At 38.3% G+C, this 26,808-nt stretch overlaps 1 protein-coding gene across 1 annotated transcript in view; it reads left to right on the forward strand.

The window, feature by feature from the left end:
* The window catches only part of csmd2 (CUB and Sushi multiple domains 2), a 240,351-nt gene that overhangs the window by 171,965 nt on the left and 41,578 nt on the right, over positions 1-26,808 (forward strand). The window contains exons 31-43 of the mRNA XM_016675164.1: positions 812-1,006; positions 2,921-3,037; positions 4,902-5,015; positions 11,626-11,721; positions 12,164-12,367; positions 13,482-13,606; positions 16,436-16,532; positions 16,904-17,008; positions 17,196-17,314; positions 19,767-19,836; positions 21,765-21,881; positions 22,064-22,273; positions 24,823-25,011. Coding sequence (XP_016530650.1) covers positions 812-1,006; positions 2,921-3,037; positions 4,902-5,015; positions 11,626-11,721; positions 12,164-12,367; positions 13,482-13,606; positions 16,436-16,532; positions 16,904-17,008; positions 17,196-17,314; positions 19,767-19,836; positions 21,765-21,881; positions 22,064-22,273; positions 24,823-25,011 — 1,758 coding nt within the window. The remainder of the gene's footprint in view (positions 1-811; positions 1,007-2,920; positions 3,038-4,901; positions 5,016-11,625; positions 11,722-12,163; positions 12,368-13,481; positions 13,607-16,435; positions 16,533-16,903; positions 17,009-17,195; positions 17,315-19,766; positions 19,837-21,764; positions 21,882-22,063; positions 22,274-24,822; positions 25,012-26,808) is intronic.

The raw sequence follows: 26,808 nt of genomic DNA on the forward strand, positions 1-26,808 counted from the left end.
ATTTATTTATTTATTTATTTTCCCCTGACAATTGAAAAACTTTTGACCCACCTTCTCTTTTGTGTGTCAAGTCATCAAATATTAAAGTTTGCTCTGAGAACCGAATCTGCTGTGCTTAGGAGTGAACTAAATGGCTTCAGGCATCTTTCCTATGTTTATCTTAGCTGAAAGGGTGTGAAGTGTGCCAAATTGACAGGCTGCATCTCACATGCACATTTTGCACCTAGAACAATGTGCTGCTAAATTAAGCAAGACATCTATCTTACGACCTCAGGGTTGGTGATTGATATGTGGTTAAATGCAGAGCGTGTGAGAGGGAGCTTTGGCAGGGCAGGGCGTGTATTTGCGCGCGTTTGATAAAGAAAGCTTGCGTATGTGCATTGTCTTCTCAAGTTAAGAGCACAGAGAAATGTTGTTTGAGAAGCGGTTGTGTACAGTCAGCAGACCTTGGGCCAGAGCCATGCCACTTTCAATCAGCTGCCTGTCTGTTTTCACAACCATACATACCCTAGTAGCCACAGATGAGAGGCTAGTGTCAATGGCTGGAGAAAAAGTGGCAGTCATTGAGATATATTTACTGAAAGCTGGACAGAGCACAGAGTTGCAGAAAACTGGGAAAACAGGGGAGGAAAAAAAAAAAAACAGCCATAAAGAAAAGGAGTTGGAAAACCAAGTGTATAAAAACCCTCGGGCGCATAACATTTTCTATTCCAGCATATCTAGTGCAGCAAAAAAAAAAAAAAAAATCATTATTGAAAACCACGTGCTTCCATCTGTCACAGAGTTTCCTCTCTGTTTCTTCTCGCCACAGAAAACCCCAGGGAATCTTGCTTCGAACCTGGCCTGGTTCGTAACGGGACACGGGTGGGCACCGATCTCAAGCTGGGCTCCACTGTCACCTACCACTGCGACAGCGGCTACACGCTGGAGGGAGACCCGACGCTCACTTGCATCATGGGGGGAGACGGCAAGCCGAGCTGGAACAAGCCCAAACCCATCTGCATGGGTAAACACTGACATCTGGAGTTGATTGTTCAGAGCACAAACCATGCCTCGCGCTTATAGGTTTATCGCACGTAAACATTCATATGGCTAAATCATCATGTGTTGCGTTTCTACTGAGATATGTCCCGCAGGTACATATTTGCCGAGCTGTGTGGGTTTTGTGAAAATATGCAAGTGTAGTTTTGATTTATTCTGAAGTTTCAGAAGAGAGCAGCCTGCTTTGCATATCTTCCCCTTACACTCAGAGGGAACTGCGTCACTCTCTGATACTCCTTTGACACAGCTACCGCACGCAATGCATGAACCCCTGGAAAGCTGGTAAAAGATACCTTGACAGCACAGAACCTGCTTCAGACTCGGCGTGTCGGGTGGAACGCTTGCTACACACTTGTACTGGCTGTACAATCCAGTTCAGTCACACAAATCCACTGACATCCAGGGACATTCAAATATGACTGGATGGCTATAATTCAACTCAGAAAGTTCTACATCCTGTTTTTAATTGAGAAACGGTTGCTAAACAAAATCATAAGGCTTGATACTAAAGTCACTTGTGTCGGTCTTTTCCTCAGAGTGAGATATCTTTATCTGTCTGTTTATCTCGGTTAGCTTTAATGGTTATGGCTTACAGTTAATGAAAGCCCTGAATTAATTTTGTCATAAAATTTGAATATTATGTAAAAAAGTTGAATCCATGAATACAAATTTATGTGATTCGACGAGGCAGTTTGTATGTTGAAAATATATATTTGAGAACACATATTGAATATTGGGAAGCACTCGTAACCAGTTATTTTCAGCATAATAGTCATTAACTCTGTTTTTAAAAAAAATGTTGAGTGTTTTATGGAGAGCATCATTTTTATTTTATGTTTTTCTTACCCATATCTGCTTTAAATTTCCTCTTTAGAAAAATGTGAACTGAGAAAAATATGGACATGTTTAATTTCCTTCTGGGATTAACACAATACTTTTTTTAACTGAATTGAATTAAAGGTTCAGAGCATATTTTAGCCACAATACAGACAAAGAAACTCCACTATTACATATGTGGAGTAAACCTGCTGTGTTGTTCATCCTAGAGGATTCTGCATTGAGCGCAAAATCCGATAGAACCACAAAAAACACTTGGGCATTACTGGCATCCCATACGAGCTGCCGAGAATAAGTGGAAGAACTCATTTCAATCTTTCTGGGCTTGTAGAGAGTAGTTCATAGGCGTTTTGGCTCACACTCCAAAATAAAATAAAATAAAATAAAATAAAAAAAAAATCAACATCACTGTTTTAATACAGAGCTATGTGGTGGGGGATGCTGTGCACAGAAGCATTGCATTTTCTCAAACTGCTTTCACGTTTTAAGAAGAAACAACACAGTAAAAAACAACGGTAACAGTAGCAGCAGCAGAGAGCATGGAGTTTACCAACACAACAAAGCCAAACCTGTTAGAAGTGCGCCGCAATCTGGCTTTCACGATTTCTAGCGACACTCTAGACATTTGCACTTGGAGGGAAAATTCTATTTATCATATGAGTGTTATTGCGGAAGTAAATTGACCTTTAAGTGATCTTCACATTTATTTAGATACCTCTGGACAGCAGCCCTACAAATATCCAAGCTCGCACAGAGCATTTTCAGGGGCTTTGACTTGGAGAGGAGGCTCTGGCCTCATCACACCCAGGCTAACCCAGATGGACACTTGGAAAACATGGCAATTTCACTGTGGCAACCACCAGGGACATCTTCCATCCAAACCCCAATCACACAAGAAAAGTAATTTAGGAATGATGGAACAGAGAGGATGGAGAGGAGTAGAAATGGAACCTTCCCCTGTTACCGTTAGACCTTCCTTTTATGTCTGCCTGCTCCCACTTTATGGTCCCTCTTCATGTTTGATCCCTATGTTTCTCTGCAGCGCCATGTGGTGGACAGTACTCCGGATTAGAGGGAGTAGTCTTGTCCCCCGGTTTCCCTGGCAACTATACCAGTTCTCGAACCTGTTTGTACTCTGTAGTCGTGCCCAAGGATTATGGTAAGCCATGTTTTTTTGTTTTTTTTTGTTTTTTTTTTGTTGTTGTTGTTTTTGTGTGGGAGTCTGTAAAGTGGGTTATTTGTGTTTGTTTATAATAAAATCATTCAGCAATCCCCCCAAGAAGCTGTGATCAAACAGAAACTATATTCTTCTTCCTTACTGAACTGTTATTTTCTTACTACTGGAAAAAACAGAGGGAAGCTTTTTTTTTTTTTCTTTCCTCGGTATCTGAATATTCTCAGTGACAGGAAAGGCACACGAAAGCAATCTGGTGTTAAACTGTTAAAAGCTCACACAGTCGCTGCTTTTTCACCTCTAATCAAGCTGCTACTCCTGAGAGCTTTGTTGAAAGCATGTATCCTACTTTATTCTACTCAAAAGTAAAATCACACAGTGACTGACAGAAGCATTTCCACAGGACTTACATTTCTTTCTTTTCTTTTTTTTTTTTTCTTTCACAGTACATCGGTAGAATAAGTAGTGTGCTTCATTATGAAGCACACTACTTATTCACCGTGTTTATCAAAAACACGCCTACACACAAGCACAGACAAAAAATATATATAATTGCCGCCTGAAAGCTTCATATTTTCTTGAGTTACACTCCTTTTTTTTGGCACTTCCATCTTAAAGGTCATCTTTTCCCTCCAGTGTCTTATCAGATACTACACAAGCATCAAATTATTTGGAAGGCAAAACAATGCTGAATACAGCTCAAATGAATCAATTCAAAATGGCCTTCGCTTACTTGCCCAGGATGTCTCTCTGCATCACATTCTCAAGCAGACTGTTTGCTCTTGCTCGGTTTTTATCTCTACTTTTCCTCCAACCACAGGCTTTTTTTAATGAGTTATCAGCATCAGGTCTCTTCTGGGAAAAGCTCCTGTCATGGTTAAATTACCCCCACAAAAAAAAAGCATCAGCTTGTGTTTGACTTTGGGTTTATTTCACCCCTGTCTTCTGACTGTTGAAGCCTTTATGCACCTCTCTTGAACCCAATCATCTGCGTATTTCACTGACTGAGGTCACAGTGAGAAAGAAAAAAAATAAAATAAAATTGAAATGATTAAAATTCACATTTGCATTTTCCTGGATAATGACGGCAAAGCCCAAGGCAGCTCACTTTGTCGTGCAGAAAAGCAAAAGCTTTTTTTCTTCATTCTTCCAGCTTCTCATTAGGCTCATGCGCCAGGCTAATAATAGGGTATTTTACCCAGTGCGGATGGCTGGGTGGGTATCACTGTGACCAATGGTTTTACCTTATTGACAATGATGATAGAAATGTGCAAGAACATATTTAAAATTGGGAGAAAATTCCCAATGCTGGGTCCTGTTGAAAATAGAAGACTGTAGGGGACCATCAAAAAGTAGGTAACCATTATCCATACTGCCTCTGTTGAGTATTTCTCTCTTATTCGTCCTCCTCTTTAACCAGCTCCTTTTATAAAAAACTAGATGATTGACTATAAAAAGCCTGACTTTTCTTAAAGGAAAACCGGTTTTACATCTTGGTTAAGACGATGAAAGCTCTGTAGTGGAGTTTTAGCTCCACATCATTTGACAGATTGCCTGTCTCTGTAAATCCCTGCGTACTGACAGGCCATCAAGCCCAGACAGGTTTCCTGATCCCCCTTGTAATGTCGGTTTTTGGTTTTTGTTATCATAACTGTCAGCATAATCTTGACTGAAATTGCTGTTGATAACCCTCTTCTTTTTAAAAAATCTGGATAAAGCAGAGCACTATTTTTATGAGTCTTTAGTCATCTTAAATAAACTGAAGAGCATTTTCTGTGACTCTTGCAGGCAGCGCTTTCGGTTCATTTTTCATCTTTTGTTCCTTGCTCTGTCTGCGTCTCTTTCCCAGTGGTGTTCAGCCAGTTCGCCTTCTTCCAGACTGCTCTGAATGACATAGTGGAGGTTTATGATGGACCAACACAACATTCCCGGGTTCTCAGCTCACTTTCTGGAGCGCACACAGGTATTGTACATGCATTTTTATAGTGATCTGTATTGAACTACGTCACCTAATCACATTGAGGTGCATGAATGACACTGGACGTTTGAGGTATGGCAAAATTGAATGAAGCGAGTGTGATTGTTATCCCGAGTTGTTCTTGCTAATATAACTATGACTTCTGCTTATTCAAGTCTATCTAATTCATAAAAGTTAAAGTTGAAAATAGCTGGCTTTGACATTCGTCATGGTTAAGTGCGCCGCTGTCTGAAAAGCGGGACATCATGTCCAAAGGTTCAGCACCTTTGCACATCCAAAATGTTGTGGCTACTTTTTGTCAGGTTTCTTGTTGGGAGCTTTGTAAGACAAAGTGGCCTTACAAAGAGCCACTTTGCCTTCTGAGCCATACATCTATCCGTCTGCTCCACTTCTTCAAAGTGGTGAAGAATAGTGTAATGTGAAGGAAAATCATTCATTTCTTTTTTCAAAACAAAAATTTGAAAATGTAATGCCTTTTCATTCAGCTGTACTGACTTGTACATTTTGTTGTCAAATCTTGTGAGGTTTGTTAACATTAGTTTATCGAGAGATGGAATAGTTTTGCTAGTTCAAGCGGTTTCACTGGGTGAATAGTTACTGCAGCAATTTCTTTTCACTTTTGCCAGAAATTTTCAGTTGAATTTAAGTTTGAATTTTGCCAGGTTATTACAATGCATAAATATGTTTGAATTATAATCCATGAATATGTATTTCTGAATATTTGCTTCAAGTCATTTTCTGCTCATAGTTGAGCATATCTCCCTCTGTCAAGTATTCTGCAGCCATTAACAGGTTTTGCTCATCTTGTCCTGTATTTGGTGTCATTTATCCTCAACTCTGACCATCTTCCTTTTCTTTAAGACAAAAAAAATGTATAGCATGTTGCTATGACCAACATGTTTTAGCATGGAGTTAATGTGATCTGAGTCATGACTAGTGTTAGGTTTCCAAGCACAGCTAGGCTTTTCTGTGTGCCAGAAAGTTACATGTTATCAGAGCAGATTAGCTTCTTTCACATTTATTGTTCAAATGTGACTTTTATGGATTCATTTCAAAAATGTTTTTGTTTTTTCTTTTGTGTGTATTATTAAGCCCATATTATTAATACCTGCAGAATACCATGGGCCTCCTTTTTTTTTAACCAGCCTGTCATTAGATAAGGAGACAGACTTTACCCTTCACAGACAGGCAGGGATGGATGGATGGATCAATAGATGGATGGAATCATGTTCCATGAAATGTTTAAAGCCTGTGATATTGTTTATCTATATAACCTTGCCTTAAAACTTGAGTTTTATGTCAGACAAAAGAAACGAGCATCAGTTTCCTTCAACTTCACAATTTTGTGTTGGGCTACCACAAAAAATGCATTGACGTTTTACATCATAACGTACCTACATGTAGGCACTTTGTTGAACATGCAGCATTGACACATCCATGCTTACTTTCTGTATCAACAAGACAATCAATAAAGTACGTACTATAATTTAATGATGGCTTTGCAGCCAAGAACGTATGTTTTATCTAGGTTTATTAAAAATGTGTATGAATATACATTGTCATTCAAAATACAATATTTTATATCTCAACTTCAGAGTCATTTGATTCCAATTTTTACTTTGAGAAACTGTTCTTGTTCAGTTCGGCTCGCTAACCTTAGGGATACAAATATTTTGGTTTGAGTGTAACACAGCCTTAGAAAAGTCAATTTGCAGTTCAGTAAACAAGATGCTGTAATAACTAAGTACTTTGGGTGACGGGTTCACTGAGTTATCCAACCAAACATGGCAGACCTGATGTACTTAAGAAAGAGAAACATCTGTGTTGCACTATGCTGCTTTGTAACTGTCATTAAGGTGTCTATAAACCGATATTCTCTATCTGTACCTACCAAACAGGTGTGCAGAAAGCAAAGCATAGAATTACGCAGATCTACAATCTTTCAAATCCAATCCCACTTTCTGTCAATTTCTAAAATGTGTAATTGAGCGCAGTTAATATTTCACTTCATTTTTTTTTATTTTTTTTATTTTTTTTACTGAATGGTTATGTGTTATTTGTCAGGCTGAGAAAATTACAGTAATCAAAACACAAGCCAATTCACTGTTATTAGTTAACCTTAGAAAGCACATTACATTAAATTAGTCAGACTAATGCATTCAGCAATATGTTACTCACTCTCAGATGCCTAGGAAAGGCAATCTTTGAGAAGAAAAGGCAATGATTGTGAATTATTGGGGACAAACAGAATAAAAGAAGAAAAGGCAAAGAAGAATAAATGAACAATAAAAGGTGGGAATTAGAAGAAGGTGACAGCATGTAGGCAAGATTGGATGAAAGCACTGAATAAAGAAATCAAGAAGACTTATCTAAATGCAAATTTTCAAACTCATTGGAAAAAAAAGGCAATTTCCACCCTCATGGTCATCTAACACGAGGGACTGAGGAGTCTATTAAAGTTTGACCAGTTATATTGCATTTTTCTGCCTCTGTTTTACTGGTAGCATGCTGCTAAATAAATTCAGAACTTTGTTTCCAGAAAATGTAAAATCTGCTTGCTGTAGCTCCCACAGGGCTTCATCTTTTTTTTTTTTCTTCTTCTTCTTCTCTCTCTAAAGCTGATTGAATTGATGCAACAGCTGGAGCAGTAATTTTTTCACATTATTTTTCATGATGCTCGTATCTGAATCAACTGCCTCTGAATTTTGATCGCCGAATTCCAGACAAAGTCAAATCTGTCCTTGTCAGTCCTTCCATATACCAGAGCAGAAAATCGCTTCGTTGCAAACTGGTTCAGATCTGGAAAGTTGCCGCCGGTCAGATCAGTTTCATGCTGACATGCCTTTGGTGCGCGTGGATGAATACCTGCCACTCAGGGCAAATTATGAAACGCCAACCCAAGTATAGCCTTGTTTGAAGTACTTCTTCTAATAAACCACCCAGCATGCCTCAGCAGTCCTGTAGTGAAAGCGGAGCAGTAACAATGATGATTCATTATTAGGTATTTGAAATTCGGACCCACTGCATTTAAATTTTCAGAAACGACACCAAAAAACTGAGCGAAACTTTTGCACAAAATATAGACTCACTAGTTCACACACAGATGCTGCCTCTGGGGTTAACCGCGTCTACCTCCCACTAGAGTGTGACAGCAAGCAGACATAGAGTAATGAGATTCACTGCAGAGAGCCAGTTGGCAGCTCAAACAGAGTAAGAAAGAGAAGCAGAGACTGAGGTGCCCACACTTCATATCATGTTTTGGGGGTGGGGGGAATGTGTTGACTGACAACAATGAGGGGATTTTTGTGTGTAATTACAGGGGAAGCTAATGAGGATTCAAAAAGTCACTTCAACGTATACATTAAAAACATATTTTCTTCCTATGTCATTGTTTACAGTGATAAATCTTTTTTGTTGTCGTGCACTCATACAGCGTCTTACGAAAGTATTAATATGCCAGGGACTTTTTAATCTATTCACAACAGCACAAAATAGTCCATCGCTGGAAAGGACGAACACGCATGGCTTTGAAACTCAGGAAAATATTTTGCGGCAGTAACAAGTTGATGTCTTTTGAGGTAGCTCTCTCAACGTTGCACATTTCTACCAATTCTTAGTTCTGAAGTGTCACCAGAGCTGCTGCACTGGACAGTGAGTATCTGGTGAACAGCAATTTTCAAGTCTTGACAAATACTCAACCAGACTTGGGTCTGGACTTTGCATATGAATGTGCTTTGATCTAAGGCCAGGCAATAAATAAATGATCAATTAACTGAATTTGCTGTTAAGACTATTACATTTTTTGAAAATGAAGTTGTTGTTTTTGTTTGTTTTTGTTTTGTTTTTATGTTTCCACCAATATGCTTTGTGGGCTTCCATAGCTCAGTATGATGCCGGCCCACCCCAGACTTGCCGTCTTTTTTTACGAGCATGTTTCACAGCTGGACTTTGAATTCAGTTCAACTCCCTGAGGGAATAATTTAAATAATTTTTTGTTTGAATGAAAAGAAAAAGAACTCGGTATGAAAAAATGTATAATTTTATTTCTACACCATATTGCTACAGCCCTACTTTCATCTAAAGTATCTTTATGGTTGCATTTCTCCTGGAATGTGAACCTCTGGTTCAGTCTTGTTTTTTGGGGGGGATGTGGTGGGGGGGTTGTTGTTGTTTTTTCTTTTCCCCTTGGCTTTTAACACACTTTCTTCCAGAATTGTGCTGCCTTTGTCTTTAGTACCATCAGCTCAGAGTACTGTAGTTTGCCTGTTTCCGCCAAGGACAAGCTGCCCCTCAGCATGATGCTGTCATTATCACATTTCGCCATGGGGATGGTGTGTTCAAGGAGACGGGCAGCATAATTGGTCTCTACAGATAGTGTTCTACATTTCAAACTGTTTTGTTTGTCTCGCTAGAGTATCTTCTTTCACATGTTTGCTCTGTAGAAACATACAAATAGCACTTTAACAGATTTCTTTCAACAAAACTCATTCATGGAGACCAACTGTGAGGAGTTTCCTTCAAACAGTTATGTCAGATTCCACCTCTTGAGGTCTGGATCTCTGTAGTTATTCTAGATTCAATGCTTACGCTGGTTTGGTCTGCTATGTGGCTTATGTACAGTATTTGTCTTTTTCATGTCAGATATTTCGGCTGAGATTAATTTAATGAGGGCTGAATTTTAATTCTGCATTTGCACGTGTGTTTTTTTCTTGGTAAACTGTACAAACAAGAGCTTCATCTAAATGCTCATTTTTACTTTCTGAGTAGAAATGAGCTAATTGGTTGCTCGGATTTTTAACAATTGCACACTAAATTGTGGTGTTTTGTGAAAAGGAAATTTATTCAAAGTTATTTATTTGACTTTTTATATCCTTAAAAATCTCATCAGTCCTGGTCAGGGGGCCCTTGATTTTTGCCTCTGCAATCTGCAGTTAACATAAGAAGGTGCTTGATTGTGGAGGGCCGCAAGCAGCAGGTAAAAAAAAAAGAAAATCAACCGTGATCTTGATTACATGGCAGTGAATTACAGCCAACAAGGGATGTAGTCCTTCCAGCCACATCTTGAGCACCTGCCACACTGTTCCTAATCAATGCAGACACGTCAGTAATGACCTGCTCATTAGGAGATATTGTCAACAAAGACAAAGAAAATAAGCCAAATCAGTTTGACCTTACTAGAGGAGGACACAGAGGGAGGCGTAGGCTCCAACTTCCTAGCTCCAAGCCACGATTAGTTGTAGATTTGACTGTAAGTCTAAGTAATATCATGATATTAGGCGATGTAAGAATCTCCCATACTTGTGAAGCCCTATTCACATATGAGGAACCTCAAGCTGCTTTACTGGGAAAAAAAAAAAAAAAGAAGGAAGGATGCTAAAATGGACAACTGAACATTAAGAAACAAGAAATACAAATCTTTGTTGTATTCAATAAGGCCCTGCAGGCCATTATGTCTAAGAATGCTGAAAGTGTGAGCTTCACTCCTGTGTGTCTATTAATAATTCCCTCTTATAAATAATTTGCTCGGTATAAAAATACGATGTAGCTGCTTCACCTTGTGGAATGTGTAGCAATACATACAGGTAATAAGACGAGACAATTTAAAATATGGGCTTCACAAGAATGAGACTAGCTTCGGTTTAGCTGAATTGTTTTTTTTTTATATATATATTCTAACAATAGTTTAATTATGTTCTCAGTTGATTTAGTTGCTTTCTTTTTGAACTGTTTTAAATAATCTACTGTGTAAATTACTCCAGTCCAGATCTGACTTGTACATATTGTACATTGTAGTTTTTTAATATATATATATATTTGACTATTTCTAAAGTCTTCACAATGCCAGAAAAGTTTAAAAACATAAATCTTTTGTGTATCTTCAAGTAAAACAAAGGTGTCTTAAACTCAAAGTGATCGATTTCTTTATTTTTCTTCAATTAGACTAGAGATGATTAAATGCAGTTCGTTAATTTAAATGATCTGTTGAAGTGCAGCCTGAAATGGAAACCAATTTTAGTTTTGTTAGCATCTACATTTAACCAAATAAACTTTTTTTTCTGTATTTACAAACCATCTTCATCTTGTTTATATATATTTTTTCCATAGGCTTTCCAAAATGCTGCTGGATGCATGGATACAACCATCTTATGCTTAAATTACTCACTTTTATATGTGGGGCTTATAATAAAAGCTTGGGATTACTCCACCAGTCAAATGCACCTACTAGCAACAACTAGATAAAAGGGACTAATTTCCCTTTGATGTAAAATATTGGGGGATTTTCATGTAGAATTATATTGTGAAATCTCTACCAGGTACCATCATGCTACTTATTACTGAAAAGTTAGTCCCTATTTTTATTTTTTTTTAATAAAAGCCTTTCGCAGCAGCAGCAAATTTTACTGAGCTTACAATAACTGCAGTCTCAAAGTCGGCAAATGAAAAAATATATTTTTCTTTCTACTTGCATGACTCATCAGCATCAACACATAGCAGCAAACGACAAAATATTACCTTGAAATCTTTTGACAATATGCACCCATTGAAACGGAGCCCTCAAGGTTGCCCTTTGCTTAAAACCTGCCTTCTCTCTCAGGTGAGTCGTTGCCATTAGCGACCTCCAATCAAATCCTGATCCGCTTTACAGCCAAAGGCCAATCCAGCTCCAGAGGATTCCATCTGGTCTACCAGGGTAAGTGCAGAGCCCACTGGCACACACAGGCCTCCTCCTGTATTGAGAGACTTTTGAATTTTTGACTGAATTAATTAACTTCAGCCATTGTTTTAGTTACTTGTGGTGACTACAGGGGGGCGGAGGGGTGGGGTTACAGTGTAGAGGGATTTCTATTTTCTGTTATTGTTTTCCTTAAACAATGTACTGTAGCAGTAGTGACATTTACCACAGCTATCCAAAGGCAAAGTCAGCGCTTGAGAAAGTTTAATGAATAAATAATTTAGTCTTGCATTTATATTGTAAATGAAATGATGGCCTGCCAAGACAAGGTGAAACTGTTTTTGTATCACTTTTTGGATCATACTAAGTATTAACTTACTTTATAAGCAGTGAGTTCTTGTTTATCAAAAGTAACTTATTAAAACCCATGCAAACTCTTTATTTTTTCCCCCATTCATAGCGGTGCCAAGGACCAGCGCCACCCAATGCAGTTCAGTCCCTGAGCCACGGAACGGTCGGCGCATGGGCAACAACTTTGCCGTTGGCGCGGTGGTCCGCTTTGAGTGCAGCCCTGGCTACATCCTGGAGGGATCGAGTGCCATTGAATGCTTAACAGTCCCCAATGCCCTGGCACAGTGGAACAGCTCCATACCCAGCTGCATCGGTAGGAAATCAATGCTAAAATCAAACACTTACGGCTTACAATTAAACTATTTTTAGCAGTCTGTGTGGTTTTGTTTTGTTGGGGGGGTTTTTTTGCAGCTTTTTCCACTTCCTTTCAGTTTCACTAATTAGCTTGTTTGCTAACCAGAACCAGCTTTCCCTTGTTTGCTCTGTGTCTGCTTCTCATGTGACACCCTAAGAGTTAAAGCCCTGTCTCCTCACAGCTGTCAGCTGCAGGCCATCACCTGCACTGATGCGGAGAGATTTAGCCGTGAGGCACACAGGTGCAGGCCATGTTCGGGGTCAAAAATACACACCGATAGAAACAGACATGACAACATGGACAGTATTGACAATAACACATGGTCTTCACACACACAGGACGTAACACAAGCAGATGTTGTCACCAGATGTGAATTTGGCACAAAAGGCAGGAAAGACTCATCTGATGAATATAGATGACAGTCGGCAGGAGAGGTGTTTGGCGCAACTTTTTCTTGTTGTCATGATTGGGGAATTAAAGGATGTACCCTGCAAGGCTTGTTCATCATAAACTTTATCTAAACAGTTTGTAGTACAGGTCTCAAAAATATAGCGCACTGAAAAATCTTCCATAGCACTTGAACATTACATATTACATCCACAAATTTCCATGCATTTTGTTGGGATTATACAACGTATGTTAAAACCCACACTGTTTGTTTTGCTGTGAAATGGAATAAACAGTACACAGGTTTCTTTTTTTTTTTTTTACCCTAATGTAATCTATATCGAAGTGTTTGTCTACAATCTGAACAACCCAATTATCTTTTCACACCAAAAGAAGTCTGATCTTCAATGCCACTACAGTACATGGCATTAAAGAAGAGACATATGCGATACTTTTCAAAGTGTCTGCAGTCTGATCGACTGTGATGCATTTTATCCGACATTTACGTCATTGATGCGAGACATGCATCATAATTCTGATGTTCAAAACACAAAGTGAAAGGCCGATTAAACAGAGTGTTTTTAGCACAGCGGTAGCTGAAAAATCATATTACCATTGCAATATTCAGCTATGCTGCTTCTTCCATCTTTTAAGCTAATAAAAATTGCTCCTTTTCTTGCTGCAGTTCCATGCGGAGGTAATCTGACCCATCGGACTGGCACCATCTTATCTCCAGGCTACCCTGAACCTTACCTCAACAGCCTGAACTGTGTGTGGAAGATTACTGTTCCTGAAGGATCAGGGATCCAGGTTTGTTTGTCGATTTATTTGCTCAGTGTTCTCACACCTCTCCTGGACGTTAGGATTGTCACACATGGATGGAATGTGCCGATTTCTGGCAGCACAAAATATGTAACGGTATATACAAATCTGCGTTTGTTTGACTTTTACATATGATATCGAAAATAAGCCCTTTGAAGTAAGCCCTTCATATTTTCAACAGAGAATTGAATGCACATCTTTGAGGCTTGCTGATAAGAGAGTGTGAATCTTTATATAAAGTAACACGTAAACCTGTCGCAATAACACATTTTGCTGGACAATATACCATCCTAGAAATGATTGCGATAAATGGTAAAATTGTTGTTTTGTTAAATTATATAATAATAATGGCATATTAATGCAAGTACACCCTCTCAAAGATCAATACTAATTTCTAAAGAACATTTAAAATTGGAACTGGAAGACACTTTAATTATCCAACATAAATAAACCAAAAACAAATAAAATGGATTATGAAGTCTGTGTAAACAAACCTGCCCTTCAAAATATATTAATTAGACTCAGACAGAGAAAACAGGCAATACTGTCAGATTGGACTTTTGTGGGGGGGGGTGTAAATTTGCTCCTGTGTACTGGTTGTCAAATGTTTGCAGAATTTTTTTGTAATGAGGTTATAGGGCTTGATATCTTGAGCAATTACTGAAATGGTCTTAGTGTGCAACATTTTGCGCTGGCCTTTTTGCATTTTCTTTGTCAGTTAAGCAACCCTGTAATTGTGGAGTATCACACGATTCGGACAGAGACGGCCCATTGGATGTAGACATTTTTTTGTTTCTCAAACTGGTAAAACTGCATCTAATGATTCCGTTTTAGGGGGTTGATGGGGTTTGTGAAAAAAAAAAAAAAATTTTGTTCCTTGGGGGGCTTGCCAGGTATTTTTTGAGCACTGCTGATCTGTTGTATGAGGAGCAGTGTTTTTTTTTTTTTTTTTTTTTATCAAATTTTAGAAATACTTCTGCATCACGTGGCTCAAGCCGTTGGCATTCCAAAGGGTCACTAATGAATCCATATTCCATCGTATCAAGGGCACCACTTTAGCTTCTCTGGGTATAAGACAGTGGCTAGAAACTGACCTTGCTCAGGCTCCAAATGTAATTCTGAAGATCAATTTTCTAGAAACTCGAGATCCCTCAACTCGAAATGAATTTATATGTCACTGCTTCCTCAATTACCTCGCCTCTCTTTCCTGGGAGTTCACTCGGTTTTGCATATTGTTATTCTTTTTGATACGTTTGTGATGAAACCTTGCTGGAACTCGGGCCGGGTCCCAGCGGAGGCGCCGGCCGGAAAAGTTTTTTAGCCCCGCGTTCCAGCCTTTGTGCTTAATGACCTCAGTGGCGTCCCTCAGCTATTAGCTCCCCCTCCTCAGCTCGGTGTCCTTGCAGGTCAAACACACGAGACGGGCCACAGGTCCACTTAGCATTCTGCTTTATCCGCGAACCTCGCCGACGCTCTGATTTTAAATCGAGCAAAAGTCCGAGCAGACGAGTTACTATGGCGACACTTCGCACAAATTACAGCATGAATAAAAATGCTCATAACTACAAGCTTTGTCCAGTTAAACACACGGGGGTTGTACTCTGTTTTCATACACACAGTAGCAGATGGCTCCCTGTTCCCTGCTTGTTCCTTTTTCACGTTCCTTGTGCTGGCCTCTCTCTTGCTCTCTTCTACCAGCGACCAGAAACACATTAGATTGGAGTGTCTCGAGCCAAAAGAGAACTTAGAGGAGCGAGGTGCCTTGTTGGCACATTTGCTGCGGCCCCCTAATGAAAGATCAATCTGTGATCTGCCTCGTCTCCCCAGGAACCCAGTGCACCAGAGCCCCTGCAGCCCCTTTAATTGGCTCATATCCGATCCATAGCCATCACAGGCAGCTGAAGAAGGCAGAGGAATGAGTGCGTGAGGCGAACTGAAAGGAAGGCATGGAGGAAGTGTAAAAATGAGGGATGACACAGAGAACACTGCATGAGTGAATATACATTTTAAACCAGTGTCCCAGGGTAAATTTGCAGCAGCTGACACAGCATGGCTGATGTCAAACATCAATTCTAATCTATCGCTCGGGCAGTTTCACAAATTTTTTGGTGGGCATGAAATTCAGTCAGAACCCATCAAATATAAGTTTAAATCCTTCTTCTGGGGGCAACTATTGTGAGCTGCGAGCCTGCACTTTCCCCTCAGAGTGGCTACTTTTCATCATCCAAGACAGTTTTTAGTACCTTTATGCTCATTTTGCCTTTATTTAATATACCTATGTTGCATTTAATGAACCCTTAGTAATTCTTATTGAAAATTGAGTGCTTAAAACTTTAACACAGCTCATCAAGGTAGTTCTTAAAAAAATGGAGAGTAACTAGATACACTCCCTTGTTAGATTTATTCAATTTCTTTCACAGGTCTAATTATCGTCTGAGGCCTGGTGTGCTTAAAGCACTTATACCCAGTGATTTTGCTAGCCACTCCTGTAGTAAAGAGGGAATGGAAAAAAGATGAATTCCTTTTTTATTGTGAGATTTTTTTTTTTTTGCCGTTTTATGGTAAAAATGTTGCAGAAGCTGCATGTGTCCCGGTCTGAAAGTTAGAAAAGTTTTCAGCTAAATTACTTCCAAAACTTCTTCGCATACATTTTTTATTGCGTCTCAACCTCATTATTCTTTATCTGTAGCTTTTGCTAGTTGCTTCCTTTTTCTTTTTTTTCTTTTTTTTTTTTTTTTAACCATACCATTTCTGATCTACTCCCTGAATCTATTCACCCTTTTTAGTGTTAAACTAGTATTTACTTTGGTCTCGTAGATCCAAGTAATCAGCTTTGTCACGGAGCAGAACTGGGACTCACTGGAGGTGTTTGATGGAGGCGACAACACTGACACACTCCTGGGCAGCTTCTCAGGTAAAGCGAATTTTGTCTTTAGCTTGGTTAAAACCCATTTACGTAACAGGCAAGATCATACTCCAGTCAGGTTTTACAAAGTATATACACTACTTTGTGATGTCTTCCACAATCCCTGGAAAGTGCATAAAAGTTTGCTTGCAACCTGAAAAACATGAGGAAAAAGTTTGAGATTTACATACTTTTGCAAGGCAATCTGTGCTTTTTTTTGGAGTCAGTTATGCACATAAATTTCCTGCAAAAATAATCCCACTAACTGAAGTGAAAAAGTCTGTCTCTTTAGCCGTTTGCCAGTGACGCATGCAGTAAGTCATGGCCAGCCTATGGAGGAGATTGCATTGCTGAATTCCACTATTAATCTTCTCTCCTAGGTACAACGGTCCCCGCTCTCCTCAACAGCACCTCAAACCAACTCTACCTTCACTTCTTCTCCGATATCAGCGTGTCCGCTGCCGGATTCAGGCTGGAATACAAAAGTAAGTAGAAACACACAAGGCCATTCCACTTAGATCAAGCATGAGTCGGTGTTAAAGAATACCTTCTCGTATTTTTTTAAGGATGCCACATTTTTCCTTTTAAATCTCTTATATGAAGCGTAATTGTTTGACTTTTTTTTTGTTCTTCTTTCCGTCTTTGTTTTCTTCTTCTTCTTGGTCTCTTCAGCCGTCTCTCTGACCAGCTGCCCAGAACCTGTAGTTCCCATGAATGGCATCAAGATAGGGGAGCGTCTTCAGATGAATAATGTGGTGTCTTTTCACTGTGAACCCGGCTACACTCTCCAGGTAAACTCTTCTGCTTTCATATGGAGTTCAGTCACAAATGACCCTCAAAACTACATTGATGTTTTTTTTGTTTTTTTTATGACATCTTTACAGTTAGTGTATAAATAAAAATGTCCAAGGAATGTAACAAAAGAATTGGTCAAGATTTTCATACATTTCAGGTTTTGTTCCATTTTGACCTTTTTGAAAGGTGCTAACTGAATTTACACTTAGTTATGCTAAAAGTTTTCCATTTGATGTCTTTCAACAATTAAGAAAGAAAACTGATCTTCATAAGAGCCATCAAGTAAATATTTAATTTCATAGAATAAAAGGCTGTCATTATCAACTCAATTAATTCAAGTGTGAACACTGATTGTAATCTATGATGAGTCTATTATTTTAAAGCAAAATGGTTAAGAACGAGTTGAGCAATGCCTCAGGAGGCTCACCTTTACGTTAGATCATATAATGCCAAGAAAAAAAGTGAAAAAACAAACTTGTTAGATCTCAAAATCTGTAACCAGTTTCTATATTTATATTTTGTGTGGCAAAATGATTTAATTTTCTTTAGGAAATGTATGACAGGAAATTTTAGGAAAAAAATAACCTTTTAAAACTTTGGTAAAACTTAACACCATCAATGTGAAAAACCTGTATAGCTTCTGGAATAATGTCCTTGACACAAACAAATCGAAAACTTCAAGAAAACCTTTTTTGGCAAGTGGGTCTCTTAGAGTCATTAATCCAACCAGGAGCCACACTGTTTGCCAGAAGATTCACTTTTACAGCTGGGATTAGACTGATATTGTGTTATGCATCCCAGTGACTCCAAACATACATTTTAATCCATAAGCAAAAGCCTGGAGACAGAATGTCTTTGGAGTCACTTCCTCAAAGTCCAGCAGAAAAGCTTTTTTTTTTTTTTTTTTTTTTTTTTTTTTAATGCTGTTTCAACATTTTGGCTTGGTGCTTTTTAAACAGTTTATGACTCCATTTTGTGGTGCATCTGAGTTTTTCTTTTAGGAGCACAGAGGGATCATTAGCACGGTTTTAATGGCTCTAACGTGACTTTAAGTTCCGGGAAACACAATTGGGCAGGATTAGGTCCCTTTAGCTGTGGTTTTGAAAATAAAAGTTTTAACTTTAGTTTGTTAGATCTAATTTTGAAGCACTTTCATTGTTTTTGTCTTTTTTTCCAAATTAGATATAGAAATCAGTTTTGCTTCACATCCGTGCATTGTGCAGTTCATTTTGTTTCCCTAAACCAGCATGGTTTTAACCCTCCACCTGGTTTTCAATGCATGATTGCTGCCACATTACCAAGCTGTTTGCAACCTGCAAATATGACTACATGCAAAATGCTGACAGTATCACAGGGTGGCGGCAATGCACACGAGTTGTTTGCAGTGAAGCTGCAAGGAAGAAGGTTGTGGTAGATTGCATTTCCATAGCAACAACTGCTGGGCATGGAGCCCTCAAACAGCTTTTTGGAGCAAAAAAATAAATAAATAAAAATACATCCAATGCTGAAAACCAAGCGAAAAGATAACTTTTAACTAAACTGAATAATTTAACTGAATAAATGGTAAACATGTGAATAAATAATTATCCCCAACATCAAAGCCAAGCCTTTTAAAACCCGTTTCTTTTTTTTTTCTGGGATATTGAGGAAAAACAGGATTTTGGTGTTTTACCACCAGCCCTGTCAGGGGGAACATCGATGAGCCAAACGGTGAAATTGCATACCTCATCCATGATGCACAGCATAAAAAGGACGTTTTTCCAAAGCACCTTATATGTTAAAATCCTGTTTTAAAAATGATGAATTACTGGTAGGAGTTTAATTGGCTGCAGATCTATTAACTCTTTTTTTTTTATTTCTGCTGCTTCTTGAGGAAGTTCTATTGTAATAAATGTTCTTCTCGCCTTTGATTACAAATCATTAAATCTGATAGATAAAAATAGCACAGCGAGTCAAAATGAAGGTATTATTCCTCAAGCTAAATATTTTCTGAACATCCTGTGAACCCTTCCAGCTGCAGTAACCCATTAAGAGATGTGAGGACGAGTATATTCCAGAAGTTTAAAGACTTGACACCGAAGTCAGTAGGAAGTCTCAACCTTTCGGTTTGTCGTAACAAGCACTTGATCTTAGTGCGACTATACACACATTTCCAATGTGGGGCAGTTTATATCTTTGTTGCAGAACTTTGAAAGGCAAATTTCAGAAAATTGTTAAGCCCATTCTACGTAACCACGTTCTATTGGGTCTGTACATTTTTCATACTTAAGCATCTCAAAAATACAGCTGAACCGGCAATATTTTGCAACACTTTTGGTTGATGTAGTCGCGTAGCCTCCTTCGATGGTCATCTGGAGAAGAGAAGCTGGCTCAAATAATTACAGCCGCCGATGAGTGACAGTTTGATTCAGCTGTTGTTCTGTGTATTAACACGGACTGTCCTTGCAGGGGAATTCTCACATCACCTGCATGCCTGGAACCGTCAGACGGTGGAACTATCCTCCTCCTCTCTGTATTGGTAAAGCTTTTTTGTCGCTCTATAATCTGCTTTCACCTACTTCTCGCTCGTTGTGGCATGAAATAACATTGAAAGACTCAACTTTATTTTGAGTCATACAGTGTTTTGTTAAAATCTTGAAACCCCTTTAACTTTTTCCATTTTTCTTTTACTTTCCAATTACAAACTCAACTCAAAAGTATTTGTTAGGTGGAAGGAAAATGATGCATGTATTTTGAATGAAAATCTGAAAAATGTGACCTGCATTCATTTTTTAGCTTCTCCTGTGGAAACAGGGAAGATTGTTAGGATTGTTGGGAAGATGTATGGAGCTAAATATAGACCAACTTTAAAAGAAAACCTTTTAGAGGCTACAAAACACTTAAAACGGGGGCGAATATTCAGTTTTCAGTAAAACAGTCGTTAAAATTTAGCTCATGCATCATTCTCCTTTTACTACCCCGCATCCCCATCACTTCCTTTCCATGTTTCTTTTGGTGCTTTTGATTTTCTGCTTAATCAAGATCAAGGGTATAGGTTTGTCAGCCTTTAAATGGCAGATTTTGGTATATGTCTTAATGTGGTTTTTTTTCTTACTTTATGCCTTTCCTTCACCGTGTTCTGGCAAAAAAAAAAAATCATACACATGCCAGAGATGGCCTTCCTCACACACACACACACACACCTCCTCCTCTTCTTTTCAAAGCAATCAAAAGGTATAGAAATTGGTTTTTGCTTTTGATTTTTGTTTTTTTTTGCATTTGTTCTTTCAAATTAATGTAGCATTTAACCTTGGAAAATTGAGTGAATTCAATGAAAGAAAATGTATTAGGTTCCCACTCTCTTTTGTAAGGTGTTTCTGCCTGTGAAATAGCCTTGACAAATGAGCTGTGCTTATTGGAACAACCTACTATTGCCTAATTAGTTCCATCTCAACACTGATTGGATGAAACAGGAGGAAGATTCATCGTGTTTACAGGCATCAGCAGTTTTCTGATTACAACTGGCTCCTACAGGATAGTGTTCAACCCTGCACTTATCCCCTATCTGAGAAACACTGCCACACACACCCCATTTTCCTGTTTTTTTTTCCTTCCCACTCTGACGTCTGTACATTTTTTGTCTATTTAATTCTTAATCTACTGTATTGTATTTGTTTCTTATTTTTTTATTTTTATTTATTTATTTATTTATTTAGCTTTTTTCCACAGCAGCTTGTCTCTCATTTCCATGGAGATGGCCGAATGTTTTACTGTTATTCCCACTTCTCATCCTTTTTTTTTTTTTAATTAATGTATTAATTTCGGGGCAGGATCTGAGAGCAGAAGATATTCCTTCTGCTGAGAATCCGTGAAGTAATTAATTTTCACAGATGTTCTCGTTTCTGAAAAGTTGGTTCATTCATAAGGGCAGTATTCTGTTTTAATTAAAAATAAGATGCTATTTTATTTAATCAGACATTAAACTTTTGTTTATTTATTATGCAACTGTGTTTGAATGGTCTCCATAGACCTGCCCTCTAGACACAGTGGAGGGATTTAACTGAATCCTGAAACCCCTAAAGCATATTGGTCTTAGGAAAGAGGTCAAACAAAAAGAAATTCAAAGATCTTGATGATACTTGTTGCAGCTTTGACCTAATCTCAGATTAAAGAAAGATGATTGGCTTTAATATCATTGCTTGTTCACTGATAGGTGTGAGTGTTTGGTGCTCTTCTGGTGGGTAAGAGAACAATTTCCCTGTAGTCTAATCTATACAATGAAGAGAAAGGCATTCAATTTAATTAATCATTAAAACACGACAGATTATAACTTACACTGCCAAACAACTCACTGTGTTACACAGGAATGTATATGTATGCATTCATATACTAATGTGGAAAATTCTTTATTTAATTGGTTTATTGTTTGCATTATGCTGATTAAATGCTTTGTCTGGACTCCATTAGCACAATGTGGTGGAATCCGGGAGGAGATGGAGGGAATGATTCTCAGTCCTGGTTTCCCTGGCAACTACCCTAGCAACAGTGATTGCACCTGGAGAATATACCTGCCAGTCGGTTATGGTAAGCATCATCAGCGACTTTCAGAGCATATCGAGTTGACTTTTTATGTACCTGCAGAAGACGAAATGTGGCCGTATTCTGCAACTCATTCACATTAAAGATTATGTGCAATAGGACTGGGTTTCAGTTTCTAATTCCAATTTTTTGTTATCAAAACTATTTTTCCACCCTATTTGTCCCAGGAGCCCACATACAGTTCCTTAACTTCTCAACGGAGGCCAACCACGACTTCCTAGAGATACGGAACGGGCCTCTTGATACCAGTGCTGTGATTGGTCGATTCAGCGGCCAGGACGTCCCGTCACCTCTTCTCACTACCTCCCACGAGACCACAGTTTATTTCCACAGTGACCACTCGCAGAACAAACCAGGTTTCAGGTTCGAGTATCAAGGTAAGAACCCAAGCAAGAAGAAAAATATGTGGTCAGGAGGCTTACAACTTACCTTTACATTTAGACAAAATGGACATGCTGTTTCTTTCTATGGGGCTATTAGATTAATGATTAATCCAAAATAGCCATAATGAAGTTCACTCTGTCATCAATGAATACACTTACAATGCTAAAGTATTCATACCTCTGCAACCTTTTCACGTTTTGAGATGTTACAAACACAAACTTGGCTGTAATATTGAGTTTATGGGATAGACTAACGCAAAGAAGTGCATGATTGCAAAGTGGACGTAAAATTCTTGTTTTCGAAACGTTTCATTTTTGTTTGGATTCTGCAGTGCTAGTGGTCTTGACTTATTCGAAGCTTAGCAGGAAGAAGAGCACTGAACCCTAATAATTGATCAACTTTTAAAAGGAACTATTTGCCATGGATTTTATTTAGGGATATCAGGGTAAGGAAAGGTTGTGTTGGTCTGTCACATTGATGTCCAAATACATTGTAATTTGTGGTTGAAAGCATGAAAAACTTTGGAGAAGTCGCATCATTTTCCAAGGCTACATTGCTGATTTATTTATAGTCATTCAGATAAACTGACATTATTTAAGAGTTTATCTTAAAGCTGGCATTAAGGAATAAGCACACTTAGTTGATTTTTCCATTTTTATCTATATATATATATATCGGAAGAAAAACCTGTTGATCTGGTGAACAAAGGCATTGCTGTTTGTAAATTAAAAGCTTTCACCTCATATCTCCATTAGGCAAATTGCCCTTATCTAAACATGCAACAGGCTACCAAAGTTTGTATTTTAATGATTCAACAAGCGTGCCAGCAAATCGAAAGGTGGCATTGTTCATTTACATAATTATGTGCAAATTAGCATATAAATCAAGCTTTGAGTTTGCAAATTCCCTCTTTCTGCAGTATTTGCATGAGTTATCTTCCACAAAGGGAAGCTGCGATCCATAGAAATCAAATCCTTTAGTCATTTTTATATCCCTGCCATCAAGGCTCACTGCCTGCTCTACTTGTGTATCCTGAAGGGGGAAAAGTGACAATTATTTACCTTCAGTACCTCCAGTAACTGCATCATACTCCAGCAGCGCAATTCAAAATGTGCCTCTTGTGGGGGTTTTTTCCTCCTGCAAGCTCCCCTGGCTGAGGGGAAGAGAGAAGGAAAAGAGATTGGAACAACAATGATACATTGATGGGGAATTGGAAATGTAAAATACAGGTAGGGTGCATTGTATAAAACACAAAAACAAATGGTCTGGATGCCGGTGTGTGAACTCTAGCTATTCTTAAATCCACAGGAGTTTAGGATGCTGTGTCATCTGCTTGATATGAATTGGGATTTATAGTCCTCTCTAAAATGTTTGTAGCAAAAGAACTATTCCTTTTTATATATATATATATCTTTGCTGTACTCTGAAAACATTTGAGCTTAACTATGTGAGAAGAACAAAAAAAGTGAGTATTTATCGTCTAATTTTTTAAGGGATCAAAGATTTTGGAACTGGTGGATATCAAGTGTTTTTGTTCCCACACTGGTGTCTTGAGGGAAAATAATAAATGTTCAGCCCTAGTTAGGCTGTATTTATGATTAAAACTGACAGAATCATTGAGATTTTGAGAAACCTGTTTATATGGTAAATGATCTGCAATCGTATGTTTCATCAAGTCAGAGGACTCCAAAGCCACCCACTGGTCACAGAACAAACTCCAAAACTACTAAGTCAATATCGTCCTTTTTTTAGTACTTCAAGCAACTAAAATGAAAAATGAAGGATCATTACAAAAGCATTGGCCACTTAGCAGTAGATGAGAGTACGAAGTCAAGGAGAAGAAAAGCACGTGATGACTTTACCTGGCTAGGATGTAGGCCAAAAAGGAAAGTGTGGAAATGTAAAAAAAAAGAAAAGAAAGAAAACTACTCTGTGAAATCTCTTAGAACCTTGTGATATACTGTATTTGAAAGATATAGGGATTTACGTTAATCACTTTCCAACTCTTTATTAGTGTAGAGCACTACAAATTTGTTCAAAAATTACATAAATGGCCATTAGACTGATTTGTTCATGTGCCGAACACAGCATCACCACTGGTACTCTTTCGACGTTTACAAAGATAATACAGGAACTACTTTTTAAAGGAGTATATTTATTTAATGTATAAAGTCTTGTCAGAGATTTTGGAAGAGAGCTGAATTGAAAATGTTCTTTCCTCAGAAAACAAGAAAAAACCCTTTAGCCCTACAGTTTTCCTTTGTAGCTTGATGGAAAACTATTGCATAGTACTTAAAAAAAAAAAAAAAAACCTTAACAAAATACATTTTTAGCTAAAAAATGTAATGACCAGATTTGGGTTTGTCGCCTAGATGTCGCTCCAACATCCTGCCTCATTCTGACACTGCAGAGATTTCCACAATTAATGAAAACATAATTTGCAATTATTATCACAAAATTTAACCTTAAAATATATATATATTTTTTAAGTAAAAGAATCCGTTATTTAAATAAATATCATTTGTTCTTATTTTTGCTACAGCATATGAGCTACAGGAATGCCCAGATCCAGAACCTTTCCGTTATGGAGTGGTGGTCGGCGCAGGCTATAATGTGGGCCAGTCCATTTCCTTCGAGTGTCTGCCTGGATATCAACTGATGGGACATTCCATCCTCACCTGTGAGCACGGCACCACCCGCAACTGGGACCACCCGTTTCCTCGCTGCGAAGGTAGGTCACCAAAAAATAAAAAAATAGGTCCTCCGCTGCCGCCTTGGTAACATTGAACTATGTTTTATTTATAAATGAAATGGTAAAATAATTCCAGACATGCATGAATGCAAGACTAACCTCATTACATGATAACTTCCTGTTAGGAATTTATTGAGCTCTTATATCATTAGTGTAAAATGCAGCCATGGAGATAATGATTATCTATTATGAATAATGTAATTACAGTGAGTTATTATCCCCTATTAATGAGGCAAAGTAGTCTTTAATGAAAATCAATACTGTGCTAAAGAGGAGTGGAGACAAATAAAAGATGAATAAAAGAGGGCCTAAATTGAAAAGGGAAAGTAATCGGTGCTCTTTCTTTTGCTGTGTCCTTGACACACATTCTCACGCTCCAGCTGTCGATTATTCAATAAGCCAGGCAAAATTACAGAAGGAGGTGAAAGCCTGGCCATGAAAGCGGGACTTCAAATAGGGGAACCGGGAGATAAATGGAATCAAGCTATATATATATATATGTCTGATATATATATATAGAGTTGCTCTGTCTATATACAATGTAGTTTTATGTTCTGTTCTGTGCTTCTTTTAAAAGTAAAGGCATTGCAGTTTTAACAGCCCCACTTGACCCTATAACAGCAAAACCAGATCTTTAGTCCCCATCTCTGCTGTATTTGAATAGATTTCCTTTAACGCGACACAAGTGCATTGATTTTCCCATCTCTACAGCACTAACCTGCTTGTTCTTGCATTATTATTATAGCATGTTTGCTGTGTTCACCCAACCGACCTTTGACATCTAATCTCCTCTTTCACACTGCCTCTTTTTCTGCTCTTTCATTTTCACACATGGACACTTAAGTTTTAACAAGAGATGCTTGAACAGAGCCAGTTCACTACATTAAATATTGATTCGGTTTATTTTTCTCTGTCAAAACTTAAAAATGGAAAAGCAGAAAGAGAGTTGGATCATAAAGATAATTAAGAAAATTAAAAGTTAATCGTGCAAGCATATCGGATTCTATCGTATTTTGATGTGCTGCATTGATTTTGTTCTTTTCTTATGCCTCCAAAACTTTAATATTTCCAGTTTTCACCCTGACCTTTCCCAGACATACCCTTGTTTTTACATTAGGCTTAAGTGTCTGTGTACTCAATGCAGTGTACTCAAGAGGGGTTACTCCTCAAAGTGTTGAGATTCTAATCAATGGATCTGATCAATAGGTCATTTAAAAGGTGACACAGAGGTGCCTACTGGCCCAGTGGACCTGAATCACCCAACAGTGTAACTTGAACACACACACACATGAAACAGCAGGGGATAAAACACATACACATTTGGGTTTATACATGCGGCAAGAGTGTGCCGTGAAGCTCAATACCCTGGCTGGCGTCCTGGAAGTGCCTGCACTGCTGCGATTACTATTCCGCCTGAATTTTCCCTCCTCCCCCACCGTGGATATGAGGGACACCAGCGGGAATGTCACACAACTTTAAACCATTCACTTTGTTAGAACCTCCTGAGTTTCAAAGGAATATTTTAAAAATGCCCAATTCCTCTCTGTGTTGTTTAGAGGCTGTGTGCAGTGATTTCAACTAGCATGTTTCTCTGTGGCTGTGTCAGTTTGTTTAGTTTCTTTCTTTTTTTTTTTCTTTTTTTTTTTTTTGCCCCAAGGTATCAATCCTGTGTGTACCTGGAGGTTCAAGTGTTGGCAGTCTTGACATTCTCATTCTGTTACAGCCTTTCTTCTCAGTCTAAGTTAACACATCCATACGCATCTACTCCTTATATAT

Source organism: Poecilia formosa, unplaced genomic scaffold (genome assembly GCF_000485575.1).
Source record: "Poecilia formosa unplaced genomic scaffold, Poecilia_formosa-5.1.2 Scaffold107, whole genome shotgun sequence".
NCBI classification, from domain to species: domain Eukaryota; kingdom Metazoa; phylum Chordata; class Actinopteri; order Cyprinodontiformes; family Poeciliidae; genus Poecilia; species Poecilia formosa.